At 46.4% G+C, this 26,520-nt stretch overlaps 1 protein-coding gene across 3 annotated transcripts in view; it reads left to right on the top strand.

The window, feature by feature from the left end:
- Positions 1-26,520, top strand: part of SEPTIN9 (septin 9) — a 211,572-nt gene that overhangs the window by 65,174 nt on the left and 119,878 nt on the right. Inside the window, exon 1 of one of the 3 annotated variants that reach the window (XM_033139452.1) lies at positions 25,309-25,593. The exons of the other annotated variants lie outside the window; for them this stretch is intronic. Within the exon in view, the coding sequence (XP_032995343.1) occupies positions 25,539-25,593 (55 nt within the window). The 5' untranslated portion in view covers positions 25,309-25,538. Of the gene's footprint in view, positions 1-25,308; positions 25,594-26,520 lie in introns of those variants that run through there. 3 annotated transcript variants of the gene reach the window in all.

The raw sequence follows: 26,520 nt of genomic DNA, 5'->3' as shown, positions 1-26,520 counted from the left end.
GATTGTAATGGAGGGTTGCAGCGCCAAGCAGTACCACATCCACATGGGAGAAGTAGCTTGTCACATCTTTATCCTTTAAGCCACTCGTTAATATATCAAATAATTATCTTCTGGTAGTTGTAAGCTTCTCCTCTCTTCCCGTTCATAGGATATAATGAACATGTTCCCTTCAAATAAGCATGCTCCTGATATTGTGCAGAAGCGAATATGTTCATGTGCAAACAAGTTTCCGCATGGAGATCTTCCATTCCACCTGCACAAATTGCTGCTGAAGGGGAACCTTCCCCACATGGCGTTGTGTGTGTGTGTGTGTGTGTGTGTGTGTGTTTTGAAAGGGGAGCAGGAAGATAATGATGAGTCCAGGCTGCAGTAAGTTCCCAGCCCTGACATTATAAGGTTTGCCAGAGCTCACGTCCCACTGGATTTGAGACATTTAGATTTCATACTAAATGTCAGGCCTGAACCACAGACCTGATTTTAAAATGGCCATTCCTTTTTCTGCCTTTGTATATTTAATACCAGATAACTGCATGAGGCACTCTAGCTTCCCCCCCCCTGATTGGTTAATGTGTGTCACATGACAGATACCAGACTACTGTATGTGGATCTTTGGTGAGTCTGAGCAATGTTTCCCAAGACTAAACGTTAGAATCCATGGGCAGGATTCAGCGAAGTAAACCTACCAGAACTTCTGCTAGTGCAGTGGGGCATTCCCTCATCTCCTCTCCCCTCCCCCTCTGGGCATCCCTTGTACACACACCCCAAACTGGCTCTGGAGGAGTTAAGAGAACCCTCAGAACATCCTGTAGAGGGAAGAGAGGGCAGATCGTTCCATCAGCCAAGCAGAAATGTGTGTGCTGATGGAGCTATCTCCTTAGCACGACGTTGAATTCCTCCCATGTCCTGATGGAAGGAAACAAATGTCTGAATTGAGCTGAGGAATAAAAGGTGATCTGTAATGTAGTGAAACGTAGGCAGTAGCTAAACACGATCTGCAGGAAGCTCCAAGTGACAGCTTTATAAACATGTGAGAGGAACACAGACCTCTATTGTCCTATGGAGCTATGTGCATGTAAAAGAAATAGAAATTCTGTAACAGCAGCCTGATGCAAATTCTGCTCCCAGAAAAATTGGATTCTGCAACCTGAATACCCTACCCAGATTATGTAAATTTCCATACCTGTAAATTTATGCACACATGCATACAGGACCAGTTGTGCCAGAGGGCATTAAATCTCAACCTCTCAACTCTGAGAGCAACTCGCCTGTTTTGGACAGGAAGCCTTGTCTCTTCCGTCTCCTTGAGCATGCAAGATTTCAAGAATGACAGCTGGATGCTGACAATTATTCCTGTGTGTATGTCCTATCAGCTTGTCATTTTTCCTTTGTGTTTCCACATTGAGTTTGAGGCAATTCCCAGGCTTGGATTTTCCTTGTGCTTCCACCGTAGCCCTTTACATGCATCCTGCATGTGAGGGGGGGGGAGGCAGAAGGAGGGAGCACTGAGGCATTTCCAGTGTCTCAAGCAGTGCTCCCCCCCCCTTTTCCCTCTCCAACTGCAGTACATCTGCAATGTTGGCAGCAGGCTCGAAAAAGCCCATATCATGTTAACTAAGTGAAACATGATTAGATGGGGAGGAGAGTGGATCCAGGCAGCGCTCTCAGTTACCATTCCAGCCATAAATATGTTTGCAATTATTGTTCTGCCTCAGAGGCATCTGGGGGAAGGGCAGAGAAAACGGGAAATCACTGGCCTGACTTCTGATGTGAGACAAGTCTCTGTGAAAAAAAGAAAAAGAAAAATGAAAACCAGGTTTTCTGTTTAAGAGCCCTGTTATATGGTATCTGCTGAAAGTATCGCAAGCAGCTCTCCATCATCTACAGCTATGGAGGTTTGCTAATGCACCTTTGACACGTCCCTGTTTGGGTTCCCACAGCCCTTCCTGCTCTTTTCTCAGGTTCTAGGGGACTCCCCATTTAATTCTTGCAATGTAAGTCCCCAGAAATGCTCTTTAGGGGTGGGACATTGAATGGCCACCCTGGAATCCTGCCAAGTGATTTAGCATATAGGTTTACTATGAGAACAGATGTAATAACCTTTGTGAATTAGAAAAATAAGTTGATTGCATTTATCTCTCACCTTTCCTGCTAGGAGCTCAAGGCAGCCTGCATGGAATACTCAGACACCCAGGCCAGACCCAGACCCAGATTAGCTTCACCAAGGCAGTTCCATCATGTGCTATGGACTAAAACAGGTCATTAGCTTACATTCAGGTACAGGGCTCCATGCTTGAAGTATCAAGGGCTAAACCCCAGGGGGTGGGCTATATAATAATAAGAGGGCAACAGACCAGGTGAAAGAGGGAACCCCCTTAAAATAACCCAAACTCCTTTGGAAAATAGAAAATGGGGTCAGATTGAACTGTGTGCTGACTGTTTGGTGCCTATTTGTGGAGGTCTAGGGTGGTGACCCTATTTCAGTCCAAGGGCTGCGTTTTCCCACGGGCTGAAGAGATAGCTCAGTTGGTAGAGCATGAGTTGTGGGTTTGAGCCCCACGGTGGGCAAAATATGCCTGCATTGTAGCAGATTGGACTAGATGACCCTTGGGATCCCTTCTAACTCTATGGTTCTATGAATAAACCTACCAGTGTCCATAGTGGGTGTAGCCAGAGGCAGAAAGTGGGTGGATCAATGGCTAAATGACTCTTACCCTTGTACAGTAGTAGGCTACATTCCAGCCATGCAAAAGCCAACAGTTCCTACACACAGAGATACAACATACATCTCTCCATCCTGCATCCAGGCAAATGAGAAGTCTTCTTGTGGTCCAAAGAGACATCCTAGCCAGGCAAAAGCAGAGAGCAGGGCTGGTGGAAGAGGTGTGGCTTGGGGATGAGGCCTGGGGAGGGTCCCAGACAGAGGTGCCTGGAGGGCTGGATCTGACCCATGGGGCCCCAGGTTACCCACTCCTAGTGTACGCATTTTAAACTGTCCTATTTTCCCTCCCTGCTCTTCTGCTGACATACTAGTCAAGTTGAAGGCAAGGCAGGAGAAGGGTTGTTTCCACAAAAGCGAATGTTGTTACTATTTATAAAACCTCATGATTTTTAAGTCAACCTCCAGGTTTCCTTGGCCCTTGCTTCTCCACGCCTCGGGCCCCTAACGTCCTCTTGTTTGCCGGAGGGGGCTTTGACTCTCCCACCCAAAGGCTGCCTGCTTCCTTTTCTCTGCTGCCTTGGGCCCCCACCCCCCACCCCCTGAGCAGCTGCCTCATCTCCCTGCCCCCCCCAGCCCTGTCCTCACCATCCGACTCCTTGGCTGCCTGTTGCCTTGCTTTCTAGTGCTCAGTGGCAGTGAGTAATGCTCCCACTCGCAGGAAAGGCATCCATGGGCTTTTATTAGTTTCAGATGCTTTTCTTTCCAGGACTGAATCAGCCCGGAGGAGGGGAGCGTGCTGCGGAAATCACCCTTTAACAGGCCAGAAAGCCTATTGCGTGCTGCTAAGAGCCAGTGCCAGCTCCTGGAGGTGGGGAGGAGCGTGTGCTCATGGAGGGGTGCGGCATATTATGTGGAACTCTTAACACTTCCTGGGGGGCTGGGAAGAGGCAAAAGGAACTTATTCTTCCCAGCTCATATACGTGGCACATGCACTAAATGATTCACTGCTTTCGTGCTGTGGGGCCCTTTGGAGCCGGCAGGATGTACTGGAGAGAGAGAGAGGTGTTGTTCCAGGAGTGTGTTTTGTGTGTGTGTGTGTGTGTGTGTGTGTGGTGTTGAATAGTGCAGAGGAGAGGGTTAAGTCAGCCATGGCATGGCTAAGAAGCTTGTGTGCTTTTCAAGACTTGATCTGAGCCTGGTCTGATTCCCAGCATTCCTCCCATGGTGAAAGTCTGTGAACTGGCTCCAAATCAAAATGCGTGACTCGAATCCCCTGCCCTATGGATCTGTTTGGTTATTAGTTGAACCCAACTTGGGGAGAGGATGTCTATCTAGGCCTTGGCCTCTAGGCTACCTCCTCCACTCCACACATACACACTCAGTGCCCCCCCCAGAAAAAGTAATAATAATACCAGTAGTAGTAGTAGTAGTAGTAGTAGTAGTAGTAATAATAATAATAATAATAATAATAATAATAATAATGTGATAACCCTCTGTAAAATAGGACCCCTGGCCACCCTAGGATGCATGTATGATCTCAGCCTACTTCTGATAAGGCCAGATGGAGGGGATGAAAAGCCAGTCTGGTCCAACCTCCTGTTTCCCACAGTGGCCAACCAGATGCCTATGGGAAACCCAAAAGCAGCAAATGCGAGCAACAGGTCTCTCCCATTGCTGCTGTTCACCAGCAACTCAGATTCAGAGGTGACATAGAGCCATCATGACCAGCAGCAATGGATAGCTTGATCCTCTATGGATGGCTTTGAAAGACATCTGAGTTGATGGCCATCACCATACCTTACTGTAGTGAATTCCATAGTTGGGCTGTGCACTGTGAATCTCACCCCAGGGAGAATCCAGAGGAGCGAGTAATGTTTCGAACAGGCCCCTAGTTGCTTGCCTGGGAGTGCATCCTCTAGTTGTTTCCTTCATTGGGAAAGCTCCAGTGCTTCATGTTTCTCCTTATTATGAATAATGCAAGGGTCACAGAGTCCACTTTTGTCTCTTCCAGTGTGTTGACTCCTGCACCTTTGGCAAAATCCTTAAAATCCCCGGGCCTCTACTGGTCCATGGACAAAGCACACTGTGTTTCAGATACATCCAACAGACAAGGCTTTGTCTTCACTTATAAGGAGCACACACTATCTCTGCCTCCTTAAAACATGCCGTGAGGTCCCGCCCCCCGCCCACCAATTCTCAGATAGTATATTCTTTATGGAAGCTATATACAAACACACATTTTTGTGTGTGTGATGGAGCCACTCTGGGAGTGGTGCCACTCTCCAAATTCTTACTGGATGCTTCAGTTCCCTTCCCATATGTCAAGCTCAGAGAAAACTATTTCTAATTGTCAGCTGTGCAGAAGCCGCAGAGCAGGGTGCCGATAGTTTGCAACTGGCTTAATAGTGGTTTTGCTTTCTTTTCTTTTAAAGGGAGGGGTGGAAAATGTTTTAACTACAATTACCGTTATATGAAGAACTTTCAGATGGACCATTCAGCCAGCTCTGGAATCACTGGCCAGTCCATCTGTCAATTAGATTGCAAAGCCTGGGGGGCGGGGCAGGTTTGCCTCATCATCATGAAGCGGGTGGAAAGGCTTTGCAGCAACAGCTGTTTCAATGTATACATCCTGTATCTCTTGATCTTAAAATGCTTCCCCTGCTTGGCTGAAAACAATTCCCACAAGCCATATAATGTGATGTTCTTACTGAGGCTTCCCCATGCCCTAAATTTGATAGAAAACAGGGATGGATTTGTCCCCTTTCCCCCACAGGGGAAATTTATGAGTCAGTGATTACTGTTCAGGCTTTTGGGTCCGGTGACACATCTACAGCCTTTGTGTTCTGAGTTTCTGAACTGTTGCTGAGGGCTGCCCTTGACCCTCAGACACTCCCCCCCCATTTTGGGGGTTTATATAATAGAGCAGGGGTGGGAAACCTGAGGTCCTCCAGATGTTGTTGGATCACGGCTACCAGCATCCCAGACCACTGTCCACGTTTGCTGGGGCTGATGTGGATGGAAGTCCAACAATATCTGGAGGGCCACAAGCTTTGTGGTATATAAACCAAAACCAATGGAGAAAGCATCTGAGGCTCAAGGGAGATTAGCTTTCCCTACCACAGATCATTAGGTGATTGATTCTATTTTGATAATGAATGGGTCTTCCTTGGGTTATGTGGACCCTTCATGCTGGACTCGGCCTCAGAGCAATAAATCTTTGTCCAAAGCAACAGGAGAATACGAAAGGAATCCTGATCAAAGAGTACAGAGATTGCTGCTGAATCAGGAGAAGCCAACACCAAAATGCAATTTTTGAATTGGCTTCTAAGGCTAGGGTGGTTGTGGCTATTTTTGCTGCCTGCTTTGCCTTCTTCTAGCAAAGGTGGCTGCTTTAACCTTCCTCACGCCTCTCCTCAGTTTTCTGGTGACAATCACAATGATGGCTGTTTCCATTGATTATTAACACTTGTGCTTTTAATGAAGAGGTGATGAGTTGACAACTTTATTCATCAGAGCAGAAACCACTTTAGGAAGGGCAGTGAAATACCATTCTGCAGCCAATATACATTCTTTTCAACTGCTACTCTCTCACTAGCAAGAGGAGTTAAACGCATCTCAGGGTTTCTTTTAAAAAGTCTTTCCCGACCCCCCAGGAATAGATAGATTGGGGAATACTGTACCTATTCTGTGAGCCCCAGTGTTTCATATCTGACATGGGGTTAACAATGCAGGCTTACTTGCTAGGGCTGTGTTGTTGTTGTTGTTCATTTTATTACTTTATGGATTGCCTTTTACATGTGTCTCAAGGTGATTTACAAACATATATGGCAGAATTCAGCATAGTGCTAAGGCACCCCTTCCAGCTTGCCTTCCAGATGGAACAACCTCTACTCCCCCCCCCACTGTTCCAAGGGTTCTTCTGACTCCCCTGAACTAATTCCAGAGGGCACACAGTGGGAGGAGAGCACGGAAAGCCCTGTTGCACAAGCAGAAGCCGTTGCACAGGGCTTGCGCTGATAGGACCCGTAATGAAAACAGATTAAAATCAGTTCTTTTTTTCTGGGGGGTACTCAAGGGCACACAATTACAGCACCCTTTCCCCCCAAAATTTATAAGTGTGGCACTTACTGTAACAACTTCATGGTGAGTACTGGCACTTTTTTCCCTAAAATGGGGGGGATCACTGATTAAAATATGGTATATTTTTATTATTAAAGGAATGTAAAGCCCTTTGAACACTTGATGTGCTATGTATGCTGTAAAACACTGCATACACACACTTAATCTGGGAGCGGGCCCTACTGAACACTGTGGGGCTTATTTCCAAGTAAACATGCCTACGATTGTGCTGTAAGTCTGTTTATGCCGTCGTCGTCACACACCCCCAAAGGCGATGATGATGATGATGATGTGTTGCTTCAGTGCATTCAGTTTGCTTCGAGCCACACATCAGTGGCACTTGAATAAATTGTGCAGGGGCTGGCCTGCTTCCCCATTGTCCCAGAGCCATCTGCTGTCACGTGTGCTTGCTCCTTGCAGTGGCTTTGAGTGCCTCAGTCCCTGTTCTTGTGTTTTCCTTGTTGTTCTACACATATGCTTGTTCCTCTGTGTTCATCTGCCACCACGATACCCAAGATGCTCCTTTAGCACTATGGGAGTTGATGATGTTGCTCATTTCTGGGTGACTGAAATAACTTCATTGGAGCCATCACTGCAGGCCTCCTTCTGATCCCCTAGAATCTCTGCCCCACTTGGTTCTTCATCAGACTCTGTTGGCACATTTAAAAGTTTTCCCCGCAGAAGCCTGACATCTAGAAACTTGTATTCTTTCAAAAAAGAAAAGAGAACAAAATGGCAAGTTTCTTTCTTTCTTTCTTTTTTTAAATGTAGAATCTACATCTTTTTTGAGCCCAAATTACTCTGTACCCTCAGCCTAGATCCCTTATTTGGAGGGATTATTCCTGCAATTTGGCCTAAGTTTTCAATTCTGCTCCATCAGTGTTCACTGCTGAAGAGGCACTGAGATGTATAATCACAAATTTTCTTTAACAGAACCGGATTTAGGAATGTTGGGCCTACAGAAAGAATCAAGTGAAATGAATATTTCCCCCCCCCCATAAAATATGTGAATAAGTTGGTCCATGAAAACGCATCACTTCTGCCTGCTCTGTGTGTATGGTCACTTTACACCAGGCATAGGCAAACTTGGCCCTCCAGATGTTTTGGGACTACAACTCCCATCATCCCTGACCACTGGTCCTGTTAGTTAGGGATGATGGGAGTTGTAGTCCCAAAACATCTGGAGGGCCAAGTTTGCCTATGCCTGCTTTACGCACTTCTGGTTCAGCAATATGGTTCCGCATAAGGACAGCCTTCTGGATCAGGCCAATGCTCCCATCTGGTCCAGTATCCTGTTCTCACAATCAAGATATGAGTGCAATGTCATTCTACCCACCTGAAATTCCCAGCAGCTGGTACTCAGGGGTATCCAGCCTCAGACAGTGGAGGAGAATGCCTTCCTCTTAAGACTCACCTGCCTCTTCCTAAGTTATCCTCATTATGTCACGCACCAGGTTCTCACAAATTGCTCCTTTCTGCTTTGTAGATGAGCAATGGAGTGGAGTTAGATGCATATGCATGGTGGTTCCTCCTAAGATGTTTGTGGATGAATGCTGTTAATTCTCAAAACAAATCTAAAAATAAATTTTAAAAAATCTTGCTTTGTTCTACTGAGACTCCACAATGCCACTAGGTGGCAGTCTTTGCTTTTCAATGAAACCTCCAGCCCATACGGGAAGCCTTGGGGAAATTTGACTGCTGATGGGCTTTGGTGTGCACATAATTTCTGGCAGGAGAAATGGTTTGATGGCTGCATCATTCCAGTCATTGTCCCCAAGGAGAGCTCTGGGGTGCAGCAAGCTGGTGTGCTCCTTGGAAAGTGCTGGGGGTGGGGTGAGGGGGTGCCAGCAGTTATGCAGTAAAGAATAAGCTGCTAGGAGCAAGAACAATAAGGTGCCCTTCTCTGGGGAACAGAATGAGCACCCTTCAAACGTGCCAGCTGATCCAATACACAAGGAACTGGGCTTCCTTCCTTCTTTCCAGCCTCTGTGCACTGAGGCTTGAGCCTGCCTTTTCTGGGGGCTCAATGTTTGCTCTTCTGAGCCCCGGAGTCTCTTTAAATGCTCCCTTAACCTCTCAGCAGTGGCTTTGTTTACACATCACTGGAGAAGAGCAGAGAGGATTAGAGGCCCGTAGATATGGAAAAGAGGCAGAGAATTAGTGCGGATTACAAGCAGGGATTCCAGCAGGAGAGAAAAGGCAGGGAAAGAATTGCTGACACAAGGAGCCTGTAGCAAGACACACACAGCCTGATTTTAAGCTTCTCCCTGTGTCTAAGGAGGAATCTGCAGCTAAAACGTGTCCAGATGGCTGTGCTGAAGTGGAACAGATGTGTGATTGGTACACATCTGTCTCCCACTGTCAGCACACAAAAATACATCGCTGACTTTTCACTGTGTTGCCTCCCTGCTGCCCCCTGGCCCCCCCAGCCCCCCCCAACCCATCCACCACATACCCAGAGAAGAGGATACAGAATTTGCCTGAGCTGCACTCCCTTTGGCCAGGGTAATGGCAGCACTAGTTACAGTCATAGCATTTTAAAGATCAAAATTGTGTATAATTGATGGAAAATCAAGACAGGCCCTGCCCACAGGTCTACAAAGGCAGCAAAAGTAGGGGGAGATGGAGGACATACAAGGAAGGAAGGAGGCTGAGGGCAAATATTTGGAAGCAGCATGTGTAACTCTTGAGGGGGGTACTAAGATAATACTGTGGGATGGGAGAAGCTCCTGAATTCTGGAAGGACTAGCTTTGCTGCCTCCCAGGGTTCTGGTTTAGGTGCCCAGGCACTTCCTTCCAGCTGCACCCATATACACATTCGCAACAAGAAGAAAAGTTTTCCAATTAATTGAAACTGTAATGCTCCAGATAAGGAAACGTTAGTGGGGGCCCTGAACAAATTTGAAGTCATCAAGTCTTTGCAACAGCTACTGGGCCACACTGCGGGGCAACCCATTCCAACAGCTGTCAGGCCTGATATCTGTGCATTTCACTGACTCATCATAGGGGGTCTGTCCCTACAAAGCAGCAATTACTACAAAAACATTTGTTTATAAATTATGAAACAATAAAGCCGATGCATGATGCTTCTCTAAGCAAAAATCTTTATTTTCAGCCTGGGAAGGGATGGGAAGCAATTCTCTGTTTAGGATCAGAGATGCTAACAAAACTTGTGGGTTTCATTCTGGGCCATTGTTGGGTGCTTCCAGCAACCACGTGATTTCTGTTTGTTTTATTTGTTTGTGTTATGCAATGCTAATGGAGTAATATGTAATCCGCATGTACTGGAAAGCAGGTCACTTTCTTCAAGGGGGTGGGGCGGGCTGCTGTGCTCTAAACATCTACCATTTAACAAGGTAGAGGAATGTCAGTCTCCCATCCTTTAGCTAGTCTCATCTAACCATTGCTGCCATTGGTGGTGTTTCAGAGAGCAGAACCGTCTCTTCTTCCCTTAACCTGCCTGAGCCGCTGCTCCTGGTGGAAACATCTTTAACTCAACTCATAGAGCAAAATGGCATGAAAGTGGCATGGTGACTGCCCATTCCTCCCCCTGTATGTGTATATATTTATCTGCCTGTGTATTTATGCATTTAAAATTGTAGGAAGATTAGTTGCAGGGGTGAAAGGAGAAAAACGTTGTCAGTGTCATTTTTATTGTAAGCAGTGCACTTTATTACAAGTGTTGCGAGGGACCCAGCGCATAACTATTTAAAATGCCAAACAGTTTTGTGTGGATGGTGCTGAAAGCATGTGTGAGCGAGCAGCATCAATTCCACATTCATTTATTTCTAAGAATCTAGATTGTGGTTAACCTTAAATGAGGGGTGGAGAACTTCTGGCCTGTGGGGAGGGGGGGGGAGCAATTACAAGCCCCTCCCAAAACTGGGAAAAGGTAGTGGAGAATGGGGGAGCACACACAGCATGGAAGCATACCACCTGGGGCCACCCACTGATGTGGATGGGAAGCCATAGTATAAGCTATGAAAAGCACAACATTAAAAGTGTGTGCATGTGTGGACCCTTCTGTGCCAATCGCCCGCATAGAAAAACCAGATCTGAATGCTCCATGTGAGAGATATCTCACCCACCTGGAAGGCCCCCACCCCCCGAGAAACCGGAAAGCTTTTGACAGAAGAGATTGGCTTTAGGGAGGATTTTTGATGGCTGTCTATAGAAACCTAAGTGTATATTGAATTGCTCCCCCATTGGCTCATAATTCAAAGAGTAAATCAATAGCTTTTTTCACAGCAGAAGTGTTTGTACTTGGCAGCACCTTTGCCCACAGCAGAGCTATCCTATGATTTTAAACGCTGAGGAGTACCTTGTGACACTAAAAACAGAACAGGAGGGGAAAGAGGGGTGGGGGAAAGCTTTGATGAAAATCCGTGGGAAAGGAAAACCCAGGCCTAATAAAATTCTCCACTGCACTTTCCATCTTGCTGCAGCAAGATCCCTCTGAAAGCCGAGAGCAGGGTCTTAACAGTCAGCAGATGCCCCAAGTGGCTTTTAAGATAATGCAAGTGACAGGCCTGTGTGCCTGTTCCTCCCATTAGCTGAAAACTTCCAGGAACCCCCATGTATCTTCAGGGGCAGGCACTGGAGACATAAACCAGCTCATCTTCTAATGGCTCTTCCAGCCAAGGCACTTTCCGTAGATGGACAGACTTTTCCAGGAGAGTTGGATAAGACCTCCCTGGACAGTGTTCAAGCCCGCACCGCCTCCATGGCCACTGTTCTCAGCAGAGAGGGAATTTCCAGTTAACCTCGTGCTTTTGTCGTTAGTCTCTACTGGGAAGCTACTATCTGCTAAAAGGCTGCTCCGACCGTTTCCCCTTCTCCACCTTGTAAAAAACAACAACACATGAAGCCACACCATATAAAAAGCTTAAAACTCCCAGAGAGAGAGAGAGAGAGAGAGAGAGAGAGAGAGAGAGAGAGAGAGAGAGAGAGAGAGAGAGATGCTTCTCACACCTCACTTCCTAACAGACGGGAGTATTAGAAACCCATGGCTCTTTAGAACTGTGTTAATTTCATCTGAAAATGGTTGGGTGATGTTTCAATTCCATACCATTTTTTCTTTAAAAAAAATAAATGTGCAACACTCCCACTGCATTTGGGAGCTCATTTCAGTCAACATGGAAATAGATGTGGATCCCAAGATGTAGGTCGACATTCTGGTTTAGGTGCTTAGGAAGACAGCCCATTTATTGCTTCTGTTCAGTTGCCTAGCAAGGCACCTGCTGTTGGTCAGCTGGGTTTGACCAGTTAATTCGTCTTTCTTTTCTTCTGTTGAAAGACATGGTTCACTTCTCGCCTTTTTTAAGCAGAGCCCGGACATTTAGTAGTAGTATTTTTTTTTTAAACCAAACAAACCCTGGAAGCACAACTTCAGGAGCTTTAGAAATCTCTCAAGCTGTGCAGGAAACAGGAGTGACCCTTCACCAGGCCCCATCTTTGGCAGACAAAGGTGTTTTTCTGGTGCTGGTCATTAAAAGCAGAACAAGCACAGCAGCCATTCGGCTCCAGCGATCAAATCCGAGCAGCATGCAGAGAGCGAGCAAAGCTTGCAGCTTCCAGTTTCAAAATAACTGAGGGGGGCTGAACATGTAACGCTAAATGGCTAACAACTGCCAATCAAGTTGCTCTTTTGCTTCTTAATTAGCACCGTGAGCCAGGCGCTGCTGTATCTCCAGAGTTCCTCTCCAAGCTTCCTGCTCAGCCCTTTTGAGCCCAGGGCTGGGGAAGGTGCCAGGTAAATCAGCAACCACGAATCCACTTGATTATCAGAACCCAGCTAAGTGGGCTGAATGATTTCCTCTTGCCACCTTTTCCAGGGATGGCGGTGCCTCTCCAGCATTAAGAGAAATCCCCTTCTCCCCATTAGTATTCTCCTTTGGCTCAATGCCAGCAGGACAGTGAGATAAAAGAGCAGGAGCAGAAATCGTGCTTGGACCTTTATGAACTGTAACAAATGGTTGTCAGTGTCTATTGTGGGGCTGGACGAGAGTCATTTGCTGAGTGTCAGTAGATTTGTGACACACTGAAAATGGGAGAGAACAAAGAGAAGGACTTACCTGCTGCAGAGATATCAGGGTGACAAGCATTTGGGGGTGGGAATCTGGAGTCTCAAGCTGAAATGGGCATTGCTGCCAGGGTTCACACAATCAGTATGGGAGGGGGGGGGAAACATGGCTAAATCAGGAGCCAAAAGCAAAACACTGGAGAACAAAGTGCAAACCAGAACTTAGAGCCACACCATGGGCCAAAATATCTTGCACTAACAATTTGAAACTGGTTACATGTGCTCCATGCTGTGGTAGCTTCCAGATGTTGCAATGTGCTCTGTGTGGGGCTGCCATAGAAGAGGACTTGGAAGCTTCAGTGGGTCCAATATGCAGCAGCCAGATTACTGACTAGGGTTCCATTTAGATATTATATAACCCTTGTTTCAAAACAGCTGCACTGATTGCCAGTTCCTTTCCAGGCCCTTAGCTGTGGAACTCCCTCCTCACAGAGGTGTGCCTGGCACCTTCATTATACAGCTTCCAGAGGATGCTGAAGATGCACATCTTTACCCTGGCTTTTGGCACTTGAGGCGTATGTTTTTAGGACCCACCTTATTTTTGCGATTGTAAATTGTTTAAAGCTTTTTTTAGTGTTGTGTTTTAATGTTGCAACCTGTCCTGGGACCTTAATATGAAGGGCGGACCATTAGTAGTAGTAATAATAAATTTGAAGTGTAGACATGCGCCCACAGCTTGGCAATGAAGGAAGTTATGGAATCTCAGATCCTGCCTTCATTTAAAGAGAGGTGGGATGAACATCAATCTAGAGTACCGTAGGCTGGCCACCCAAAGAAGATGTCTTGGTCCTCATGTCCTTTCCAGCAATGTGACTCTGACATTCTGAACAGTTCTGTTATACCTAATTGTGTTTGTTCTAGAGCAGGCATGTCCAACCTGTCGATCACGGGTGCTCAACAACTCTGGGCTAAGACAATGGGTAGATCACTGCCAGTTTTTTTTTTTTTACACTGGGAGTAGATCACAGTCTCTTGGGAGTTGGATGTGCCTGTTCCAGAGCAACCTTTCTGGAGCTGATGCCCTCCAGATGGTTTCGGCTACAACCCTGATCAACTCCATCCAACATGGCGAATGTTCAGGGATGCTGAGAGTTGTAGTTCAGAATTATTTGGAGGGCACTGGGTTGAGGAAGGCTGCTCTAGACTTTCCTTGGCATTGCTATGTACCCCCTTTAAAAGACCTGAATTACTGTGTGTCCCTGGAAACAAATCTCTTCCAGACCATCACATGCTTGTCAGCTCATTGCTGTTTTCCCAAATTCCCCACTAACTTTAATAACTTTTTAGTATCACCAGATCTCTGATTTCACTTTGCTGTCTTGGGAATGATTAAGTAATTTCCCTCCCTTCAGGAAAATGAATTAGCATGGCATTGCTGGTGTCTGCTAAGTTGCTTATTGAGGTTAGATGAGATTTCAAGGCGGAGCAGTAACTGCTTCTTCATGAATATATGGCAACAATATTAATACATAGTTCAGGCGTATGTCCCTGTCTGGCATATTCACAACAAAAAAAAATGTACAAGAGGATAGAGCCAAGTAAATATATGTAAATATGCCTTGTAGGGATAAACTGCAGAATGAGGCCATTCCGGTCACTGAATTATAACATAGAATTCCTGACCAACTTTGTGTATGGATTTGCTCATATTTTCCTGATTGGGATAAGAGTTGTTGTTGTTGTTGTTGTTGTTACATATTTATGGATACAATGACAAAGGCAACCAAATGATGCTATAGCTTCTGTTGATAGTGTGAGACTACAGGGGCTGTAACTTAGTGGTTGAACCCATGTTCTGCATGCTGAAAGTTTCAGGTTCAATCCCTGGCATCTTCAGGTAGGACTTGGAATGTCTCCTGGATCAAATCCTGCAGAACCATTGCCCGTGTTGTGCAATATGGGCCAGTGGTGTGACATGGTATAATGTAGTTCCCTATGTTCCTATGAGATGCTAGCTGAGTGTTGCTAGCTGAGCAAGAAGGCTGAACCAAAAGCTGTGCACTGTATGCCAAAGATGGGGAAATGGATCTACCTGGCTGACTAGATCTTTAATTTACCTTGCCCTCCACAATCTAATTTTGATAGGTGGCTGGAGTTGCCCACCTGTCAAGCACAGGGGTCAAGGCAAAGACTACAATCAGGGGCGTAGCAAGGGGGGCATAGGGGGCGGACCGCCCCATGTCCCATAATGGAGGGGGTGACAAATTATCAAGGAACAATTACTGCCCTACTATGGCGGTTCATAAAAAACCTTTTTAAAATGCCTGCTCCAAAGGTCTTATCTTACTATACTAGGGGTTATATAGCTATATATGAAATTTCACGCATATCGGTTAATATCTTGACCCTCCACCACCAAATAGCTGTTTACTTGGCTGTTTTCCTATGTCGTGAAGGCTGAAATTTCAGTTCAGTGGAGCACTTACTGTTCCCAACCCTAACTCTGTGGAAAGCCATCTAATTAGACTTTAATTTGATTTTGAGATGTTTTTAGGAGGTAATTTAATTATTGTTTGATTTTATACCAATGTTATGTATCTGATGTTAGCCACCCTGAGCCCGACTTCGGCCGGGGAGGGCAGGATATAAATAGAAGTTTTATTATTATTATTACTTGTTATTCCTTTGTAAGAAAATATGAAATAATGTAAAACCATTTTCGCAGGGGGGGATCAATTGGGGGGGGTGTGACAAGAAATTTCCCACACCGGGTACCACCTGACCTTCCTACGCCTCTGACCATAATCAATCCACAAAGTTCTCCTGCACAAGCCCTTTTGATGCACATGGGAGCTGTCCCACTGTGTGCGTGTTCACTACAGCATAGCAAACAACACATCAAGATGTAAATTGGGTATTAAATAAATCTACACAGATATAGAGCTGTTGCCTACCTCTGCCTCTCTACTCCCCAAAAGCCGGGTCTGGCAGCTCTGGGATCAACTGTTGGCAGCTCTGGGATCAACTGTTGTATGTCTCAAAGTACCTCAAAGTACTGTTGAGGTACAAAGTACTGTTGAGTACAAAGTACTCAAAGTACCTCAAAGTACTGTTGTATGTCTCAAAGTACCTCAAATTAAATCCAGCTAGTATTTTGCCAAGGGGCAAACCAATGCAGCTTCAGTGCTTTTCAGTTCTGTCACTTTCTTCAAACATATACAACATCGACTCAAGTCAATCCCCTGCCCCAATCATCATCATCATCATCATCATCATTTGATCTGGATTAAATTCTGGAATTATTTCCAAGACAGTTTGAATAAAAATAACATTGTGTTGCGGACTGGCTCTGGGAAGGGACCCGTTTCCTTGACTCAGATTCAGCACAGTCACTTCTCACTCAAGAAGATGGTTAGAGGCAGTGTGAAGAAGCCCCACTGAACCTGGGCATGAAAGCCCCGCCAGGGGGACCCTTGTCCAATCAACCCTTCACATCCTGGAGCTCATAAGGACTGTGTTTTGTCAAGAAGCAAAGCATTAGCTAAGATGGGCTGATAGAATGTTTGAAAGTGTGGCTCCAGGTTTGTTGAACACGGCTTGCCACCTCCTTGCTTGGGCTTGTTTTATTACTAAGGATGGGAAGCTAGTTGCATGTAGTGTCAGCTTAGCACTCCCCCTCTCCAATTGCTTCCTGTTTCATTTCTCTAAGTCCTCCTCCTGCCTCCTCATCACCCCTGCATCACCACCACCACACATCCCCCATCCACCCATGATCCATCCCTCCATCCCTTTAATGATTGCCTGGCCTTTTGCTCTGCTTCTCACTGTTCCGTCTCTCCCTCATTACAGAGACACAGTTCCCAATTTCCCATAGATTAGACAGGAACTCCCTTTACTATATATCTTAAGTACATATTTCACTATACCAAAGGAAGCCCAGGGGCATGCTCCCCTCCCACAGCTGAGAAAGGAAACAGGAAGGTTTTAATTATTTCCCCCTTGCTTTTTCTCCCCCCCCCCGCTTTCCTTTTGCTTTAATTTAGCAAATATTTCCCTCAAAAGAAAATGGGACATAAATGTGCTGTGTGTGCCACCTACCTCTGGTAGAGGAAAGTATGTGTGTGAGAGAGAATACCTCTGATAGAAGGTGCTCTGATGAGCTCTTCATTCTTTTGCACTTAATTCAATGGTCCTGAGCCAACTCAGCAATGGGGCTTCCTATTGGGATCTTTTATATCCTTTAACATTTGTCAGGTACACTTCTTTTTCGTTATATCAGAAGAGCAGAAGCAAACCACCTAAATTTCACTTCTAGTGCAGGAGGAGAGCCTGGAGATCTGGAGATCTGCCCAGCCAAAGGAATGTTTTATTGTTAACTTCAAATATGATTCCCTAGAGGCCAGAAAACACATTTTCACACTTAGATGTCATATTGGCATAATAGCCCAACATGTTCAGAATTTCAAAGTTCAGTCTATGACCTGGAACAATATCTGAGCCAGCTCCCAAGTATATTGCAACCTGTAACTGGCAGATAAATTTTGTTATTAGGTATAGATCCACTAACTGCCAACAAAATCTGTACTCAGGGAAAATACATCCTGCATTGCATGGTTAGTTGTTTGTATGTAATGGCTCAACAATGCAAGAGGGTGATTATTATTATTTTCCAGGCCACCCTAGACCATTTTTTATGGATGCCTGTAGTGGCATATAGAAAATAACCTCATTCACATGGTGAGCTCCAGCACCAGATATAAGAAATGCTTGCTGATCTATTACAAATCACCCAGAGATCTACCACTCGTTCCTCATATACCTTCTTCCCAAACCCTGATTAGGTGGTGTCTCCATGCAGCAATGAGAAAAGAATGACTTACCGTATTTTTCGCTCCATAGAACGCACCGGACCATAGGGCGCACCTCATTTTTAGAGGAGGAAACAAGGGAAAAAAATATTTTTCTGGTTTTCCTCCTCTAAAAGCCCTGTTTTGTTTTGTTTTTTGTTTTTGTTTTTTGAGGATCAGCTAAAAGTTTTGCAGCTTTTTTGCAAAGGGAAAAGCCCTGGCTTTTTTGAGGATCAGCTAAAAGTTTTGCAGCTGTTTTTGCAAAGGCAAAAGGCTTTTTTTAGGATCAGCTAAAAGTTTTGCAGCTGTTTTTGCGAAGGCAAAAGCCCTGGGTTTCCCCCCCCCCCCAGGATCAGCTAAAGGTTTTGCAGCTTGTTTTGAAAAGGGGGAAAAGCAAAGCTCCTTTTGCAAAGGGGGAAAAGCAAAGAGGAAAAGCCCCATTTTTATGAGGTTTAACTCACATTTCTGAAAAATCTTAAGGAAAGGGAGCCATTTCTACTGTTTCCAGACAGATAATCTAATCAGCCAGTCACATGTCCTAGGGAAACAAACAACCTCCCTCTGCAGCACATTCAACAAAGGAGGGCGGGGCTGAAAGGGAGCCGGGACTCTTATCTCTCTCCTGATCTCTTGCTGATCAGCTGCTGAGCGGGGTCCTTTCAACACTCCCTTTTCTCTTTGTAAAATAAAAAGCATGATCCTCTTTTGGCCCCTGGGAAATTCAGCTCCAGGGACCACCATTCGCTCAATAAGACGCACAGGCATTTCCCCTTACTTTTTAGGAGGAAAAAAGTGCGTCTTATGGAGCAAAAAATACGGTATATGCCATTAAAAAAAACCAGAATACAGGAAAGAGGAAACTCCATAGTCATTTTTCCTGTAAGGTTCCTGCCTGGAAAATGCTGAAATTTATAAAGGATATGAATATATTTCCTTAAGCTGATCCCATACTAGGCTAACAAAAATATTTCTGTACATTTACAGTGCAGAAGCTTACCTGACCCAACTCAAGTGTCACCTCCAGATTTCAGGGGGCTTTTGGACAAGACACCCTCAGTTGGGATCCTCACTTCCCTGACTGGCACCACTTGCTTGCCACTGTCATTGTTGCTCATTCACTTGCCTTCTTTTGCTGAATCCTGGCTTGTACCCATTGCCCAGAAGGAGAGCTCAAGACTGTTGGAGGCTGGTGTGCCTTCTCCTTGCTTATGCCACTGCTCGTGTAAAGTCCAACTCACACATCACACAAAGTCAAACCATGGCTAAGTAACAGGAGTGGCTGCTTTGCTCTTCCTCCTGATAGTTGTGCTACGTGCAGCTCAGCTCCAGTTTGGCCAAGTGCTACATCTGAACCCAGGTTTGTTCTTTGTCTCCCACAGACAAACCATGTTTGGCAAGCCGAGAACAAACTTTGACTACAACTCGCGGTTTGACTGAAAGAATAGAGGAAGAGAGAAGCGGCTGCAATTTTTCCTGCAAGTACTCATGTGCTTGCACATTCTTGCCTAGCCATGGTTTGACTTAGCATTACCAGTGAACCAGGACTTAGAAGAGGATCAGGGCCAGGATGATTTGAGGGGGTCAACACTGAGCCTCTTCTGGTGCCTGAGCTTTGGCACGAGCCCTACAATGCAGAACATGGTCAGCCCACCACATGTTAGGAGTGATCAGTTGGAAAACATCTCTAAACCAAGGGTGTTGAACCTTTAGCCCTACCTACAGGTGTTGTTGGAACATCACATCATCCCTGGACACCTGTCATGCTGGCTGAGGCTGATGGGAGTTGGAGTCCAACAGCATATGAAGGGGACCAGGTTCCTCATCCCTCAGCAGCGGTTTCTTGCTTCTTCTTCTTACAGGAATGTTAACAAAATAGGCCCATCTAGTCTAGCATCCTGTTCTCACAGGGGCCAGACAGATGCCTGTGGGAAGCCCACAAGCAGGACCTGAGCGCAACAGCACATTCCCTGCTTGTGCTCCCCAGTGAACGGTAGGCATCATTATGCAGACAAAGCTGCAGGTGAATTGTTGCCTGTAGCAAACAGAAGCTCCTTGACATGGAAGGGAGAGGAATTTATGCCTGTGCAGATACAAAATATGTGTGCGGAAGGAGGGACAGCAGCTGGAATTGCTGCCTGAAAGCCCCAGAAGCCTCTTCTTGCGTTAGGTATGGAAATCTCATTTTCTCCTTCTCTTCCCACCCCCCCCCCTCCACTCCAGAAATAAATTTCCAAGAGTCTGAAAATGAGAATGAAAACCATTTGGCAACACAGGGTGGAGGAGTGTATGTGTGTGTGGGGGGGACTCATTTAATCTCTTTCTCCTATAGGCTCTGTAGTTGGGATCTGGTGTGGAAATGTCAGAAACAAGACCAGCCTGTTTCTGCAATTCTGTTTCTGCCATGTACCATCTTCACCTCACCCGGGCACATTCGTTTTATCCATGAACAAAACATTTCTGAATACAGAAGAGCGGAAGGTTGCTTCCTGCCTCTCTCCAATTTATGGGTAATAAGGAGCAAGAGCTGTCTGCATCCAACATGCATGTGGAAAAGCTGAGCAGGGCAAAAAAAAACCACCCCACCCCACCCGGTGCCATATGTTCGTTAAAGTCATTAGGGGGTAAGCAAAGTGCATTTCACATGAGGCAGTGTTCAAAAATATAACACTCTCCTGCCTGAACTGTATAGCCCTGAAGTCAGCCAGGCTATTTGTAGAATGGCTGCCAATGGATGACTGATACCTGCTGTCATTATGATGCTCTTGTTGAAGGCATGCAGGTTTCCCATTGTACTGTGCCCTTTTCCATGTGTAAGAGAAAGACAATGGCTTGGCAAAGGTTGGGAGAAATGACTGTGAATGGTGATGCAGTTTAGCTTCAGAAACTGACACTATTCTCTCTCCCTCTTCCACAGCAGCACTTGTCTCTCACGTACACATGCACTTACACCTCTTCCTCTCTCACATTTACATACATGCAACCACAGCACCTGTCTCTGATATTATGTGAAGCTGGTAGTCAGGGGCAATGTTGTGGAGATGCTACCTAAGGCTAGACCGCATGTCTTCCGTGAAGTGATGCTTCACTGTTTAGGCTGTGTGCCTTCTGGCAAATGATGTTTTGATGTTGTCTGCTAACTTTATGTATAAACAGTTGTGAAACAAAGTGAGATTTAATAGACTGTTTGTAAAATAAAATAAAATATAAGGAGAGCATAGTCTTAGCTGAAGAGCAAAAGCATGACCACATGACTTTCCCTCTAGTGTCTCTCTCTAATCCTGGTTCTAAAGGGTGTGGGATTTTCCTGTTATTCCATTCCCGTTTCCCAGGCTTTGCAAGTAAGGGTGTCATTTTCCCAAATAAACATAGAGAAAGTAGGCTTGATTTCCTCTTGATGACTTCACTTCCTCTCCCTCTCTATTTATGAAATCTCTGGGAGATTCAGTGTTGTAGAAGCTATTTTTCTGCAGATTGCAAGTAATGGTCTTTCCCATAACTATATAGAAAAACCCATGGTGAAGTCTTTGTAAGTTTAACCTGGCTCTCTCCCCACACTATGGAAATTAATTGGATGTGTGGTTTTATTGTGCATGGTTTACTGCAGGGGTCAGCAACCTTTTTCAGCCATGGGCCGGTCCACCATCCCTCAGAGCATGTGGTGGGCCGGACTGTATTGAGAAGGCGATTGGGCCGCATATGGCCCACAGGCCTTAGGTTGCCTACCCCTAGTTTACTGGAAGTTAACTTCTAAGTAGGTGTGGATAGCATTGCAGCCTTACTGTGGAATAGCCCGGCCTTAGAAGGTGCTGAATTAGGGGAGAGAGAGAGAGAGGGAGGGAGGGAGGGAGGGAGAGAGATTTCCAAGTAACTTATCCATTCTCTTTCCTCCTGACTCCCACAAATCAGGTGTAGTGTAGCCTTAACCTTGGATGTGTTACCCGTAAGTGATATCACATTAGTGCAGTTGCTGAATGGCCCTGCAGGATAGTATTGACCCAGAAAATATAACAGACCTTTTCAATAGCTTGGAGACATTGCAGCCAATTTTGTTGTTTGTAAGCCCTGTTGATTTCATTGGGATAGTTTAGTACAGAAATTACGGCCCTTTGAAATTAACTGAACTTCAAAGTGTTGAGGTTTAGCTGACTGGTGCCCCTCAAAAGCACTGGGTCTGGTCTGTACTGTTGCCAAGCCATAAAGGCCCCAAACTGCCTACAATGGTTGTTTATGCTTTTGCGACAGCATGCTAAAACTGGACACTTTTATTTGGAAGGAATAACAGTTGTGGGGCCTGAATCTAAACGTCCTCCTTAGGGTTTGCAGCAGGAAACTGATACAGGAACGTGCTCTGGATCAGCCATGCATTTTGGATTGTGGCCTCACTGCTGCTTAAGCAAAAAACAGCATGAACAACATGACATGTAGTTTGGCCCTTTACTTCAGGAATGAGCTTCAGGTTGCTGTTGAGGTTCAGCCTTGTCGTCGTTCAGTCGTTCAGTCGTGTCCGACTCTTCGTGACCCCATGGACCAGAGCACGCCAGGCACGCCTATCCTTCACTGCCTCTCGCAGTTTGGCCAGACTCATGTTAGTAGCTTCGAGAACACTGTCCAACCATCTCATCCTCACTACATGGCAATTAAACGAGCAGTTTAAATACCACAGGCTTTATAAATTCAAGCCAAAGAGTTCATGGAAGAGGCAGTACCAGAAGGAAGAGAGGTGGCACCACCTTGGTGTAATATCTTGGCCTAGGTTAATATGTGAACAGCTGACCTTTAGTTCCCTTCTTGCATTCAATTCTTCTAGTCAAGAGCATTTATCAAAATCTCACACACTGGGGGAAAGTCTCCGAAACGGATTGTACATGCAACTCTGATGCTTTGGCACTGTATGAGAAGGAAACATCAGCTTCCTTTCAAAGCCACTGCCAAGTTTGTTGGCACTGATCAGCCAGCTTGCCTGCTGTACTGTGTACAAAAGGAACACAGGAAGTTGCTGCCTTATACTGAGTCAGATCAATAGTCCATCTAGCTCAGTATTGTCTACACTGACTGACAGCAACTCTCCAGGGTTGCAGACAGGGGTCTCTCTCAGCCCTACATGGAGGGATTGACCGTGAAACCCTCTGCAGGCAAAGCAGTTGCTCTTCCACTGGGCTATAGCCCTACTGTTCATTGAACAATAGCCAGCTCTCCCTCCAGCTGTGATGTTTTTGGAGGAGCAAGTCCTGGCAGCTGGACTAAGGAAGTGACACCAGCAGTGCAAAAGGAGCACTTCCACTTGTCAATCTCTGGTAACACCTTTGATTCTGAAATGCACAAGTGAGTTCATTCAGTAAAGCAGCCACTGGTCTGCTTCTAAATGCTGTCATGTATTGCTGATACATATAAAAGATGTCCACGTATTTTGAAAACACTTCGGCTGCAAACTGACCTAGAGTGAACAAAGTTCTCTGTAATGTTGTGGTTTAACAGTTCCACAAACAATTTGAAGCATTCAATGCAGGCAAAGCTCCCTTATTGTTCTTTTTGATCTCATAAAGTATGGCAGATACAAACTTTTTCCTAACTCAGATTAAACAGAATCCTGCTGTTTATTCTGATTTCTTTCTTTTCTTCTTAAAAAAGAAAGAAAGAAAGCAGTTCTGTTCCATTAAAAAAAAAAAGTCCTCTGTGTCACGCTGTGAATAAAAACAGATAGTTAAACATGGAAAGTTTCACCAGTGCTGGAAAGTTTGTGTCACTATAGAGAAATCAGGCACAGTATTATGAGTTGGATTTTAAATGACATTTATAAATTGTTAACAGATGTTCTTAGAATGTTGAAAACATGAAAAAGGTTATTATCAGTAATAATAATGAATTGTCCTCTCAAGGCACCATACGCAATGCAATAAAACAGATGAAAACAGTTGAAAACATCATAGAAAATAGCAGCAAATGAATTTAAAAACAATAAAAAGAGACACCCATGGCATAGACCTATTCATCCAGCTGGGAAAGGGTTATCAGTTTACCAGCAGAAAGTGCCACAGAATGCATCATGGCACGATGAAAAGCAGCTTATGTACCTGTTTGGACCTTATACCTGTCTTTACTGCTGTTATTGGGGATTCATTCATCATCCTTTTTTTGCAGAAGAGGAATCCTAAGCTCCCAGAGAGGATGTTGGCTGTTGCAGACCTGGCCCTTCCACTGGTGGTGTGGGAGGGGTCTGTGGCTGAAGGTCCCCCCTCACTGTGGTGGCAGCAGCCTCTGCCACCTCCACCATGTAGCTCATGGATCCCAAATCCTCCTGTTCACCTCACAGGATAGAATAACTATGAGCCCTGGAGCTGCTGTAATCATTTTCTCTCCAATAGGGAAAAAAAACAGGGAGAAGGAAGACAGTTCCACTACCTTCTGCTGTGGCCAGCAAGGCTTAGGATATGGTGGTTCCTCCACTGCTGACTCTCCCTTTCCTCCATAGGATTGCTCTTCCTGTTTATTTTAGGTAGCTGTATTCATTATATTTATACCCTCCTTTCTTCCAAGGAGCTTAAAACAAGATAACCACTGATTTGCTTTTCAGGTGGGTTCTTCCTGCCCCCTGCTATTTCTCATCTCTACCTCTCTCACTCTACATCCCAGGGTTGTTGTAAGGATAAAAACAAGACGTTTTCCTTTATGCTACTTTGACCTGAGATACTTATAAATGTGGCAGGACGATAGATAAATAAAATGGTGTTGCGCCTTCAGCTGATGTCCTAGGTCTAAACACAACAGCCATTAACATTTCTCTCTTCTCTCTCTCTCTGATTGCACTCACTAGCTGTAAAAAGAAAGATACCAAGGATTTGTTCTGCTAGCCTAGATGTGGCGTGCTTAGCAGAATCATACTTATAGAATGAGAGAGCTGGAAAGGATCCCGAGGGTCATCTAGCCCAACCCCCCTGCAATGTAGGCATCTCCGCTAAAGCATTCATGGCAGATGACCATTCAACCCCTGCTTAAAAACCTCCAAGGAAGGAGAGTCCCCCACCTCCCGAGGGAGTCCTTTCCACTGTCTTACAGATCTTACTGTCAGAAAGTTCTTCCTGATGTTCAATCAATCAATCAATCAATCAAAAAAGCACACCATTTTTACTTTGGCACGCCTGCCGGGAGACTGGGTAGACATTTGTGCCTGCTTCCACACTGGTGAGGGAAAGGTACTCTACACATGCTCCAAAGCGCCCCCCCCCCGCCCCGCTGCCTGGATTGAGTTTTCGCGCTGTTCCAAGTGGTGGGGGTGCCGTCTCCGGAGCCCAGCCTTTCCCCCCTAGGTGCTGGAGCATCTTTGAAGAAGGAGGCGGCCCGGACTGGCCCTCCCCTCCCCTGGCCTGAGTGCCTCGCGGGCTTGGGGCGTTGCCTGCTGCCTGGGGCTGAGCTCGCTCGGATCCCCCTCGGCTCGGCTGGAAAAGGGGGGGGGGCAGGAGGAGTCGCGCGCGTCCTGCCCACCCAGCTTTCTCGTCGGCTTTGCCCTGCTCGGGTTCGCCTTGACAGGCGTGCGGCGCAGCCAGTGCGCGGAGGGGAAGCCGGGCGGGCGCACGCGAAGCTGACCAGAGCAGAGGGGCGGGGAGGGCCGCGCTTTCCCTGCTTGCCTTGCCTTGCCTTCCTTGCCTGCCTGCCTGCCTGCCTGCCTCCATTCATTCGAGCCTGTGCAACAGGACGAGCCCACGGGGCGGGGGATCCTGCCTGCGAGAGCTTCGGCAGCCCGCCCCTCTCGACCGCCAGTCCGCCCCTCTCGCGGCTAGGGGGCCGTCCGAAGGCGCCCAGCCCCGCCGCGCAGCGCCGCCGCCGCCGCCGCGCTCGGGACCTTGCCGGGAACTTGGGGAGGGGGCGCATTGCCGAGCCGGAGCCGAGCGCGGCGATGTCCGACCCGGCGGTCAACGCACACCTGGAAGGTATCATCTCCGACTTCGAGGGTAGGTAGAGCCAACAGGGAGCGAGGGAGGGAGGGCGCAGGACGAGGAGGAGGGGAAGGAAAGGGATCCTGGCGCTCTCTCCCCCCTTTCCCCCTGCCAATGGGGCGCACCCGTGTTCCGCTCGTTCCCGTGTTTGGGTTGCCATCCCCTTCCCAGAGCTGAGAAGGCCCCCCTGCTCCCTCTGCCCCTCACCGTCGTGGTTAGAGGTCGCCGGGGAACAGCCGGAGGCCGGTGGTGTGTTGGTGGTGTGGCGGGAATCGCGCCGCGCATCCGCCGCTGGGATTGCGAGACTTGTGCTCGGGGATTGCGAAAAGAAAGGAGATCGGGAGAAACTGATCAAAGGCCCCTCGACTCCGCGGGGTGGTGGTGGGCGTTAAGGCTGGTGAGTTGCCTGCTTTTTTTTTGTTTTGGCCAGGTCATGAAGCGGGTGGATTTTAAAATAAACAAATAAATGGAGGTGGAGACTAGAGGCCTCTGGGATGAGGTGCCTCTTCCCCCCTTAGCAGAAGATTTGAGAGAAAACGAGGGTACAGTTCGCGGGGGTCTGTCTGGGGCGCTTATTCTTCTCTGAAAAGAAAGCCTGTGAGTTTGAGCAAACGGCGTGTTATTAAGCACGAAGGCCCCTTTAACACATTCATCTTGCATCCTTATGCAGTCGTTGGCTGCTAGCGCTATTTAACAGGCGGTAAACTGAGGCAGAGTTGAATGCAGCGTCTAGTATGACTGGCATCTGCTAATAAAAACTGTTCACCTTTGTGCTGATTAATGGTCAGTTAGGAAAATGAGTGTGTGTCTTCTCGGAAGAGCATGTCACGTTTCCATGTATGCCTGCACACACTTATCTCTGTGTGTGATGTTTTGGGTGTGTGGTCTTCGGGTACTACTTCTGTTTTGATTGCCCCTGTGACAGACAGGCAGGCAGACTCT

Source organism: Lacerta agilis, chromosome 2 (assembly GCF_009819535.1).
Source record: "Lacerta agilis isolate rLacAgi1 chromosome 2, rLacAgi1.pri, whole genome shotgun sequence".
Taxonomy (NCBI): Eukaryota; Metazoa; Chordata; class Lepidosauria; order Squamata; family Lacertidae; genus Lacerta; species Lacerta agilis.
The sequence above is the reverse complement of the archived record's forward strand: the minus strand, read 5'-3'. Positions and strand labels throughout refer to the sequence as shown.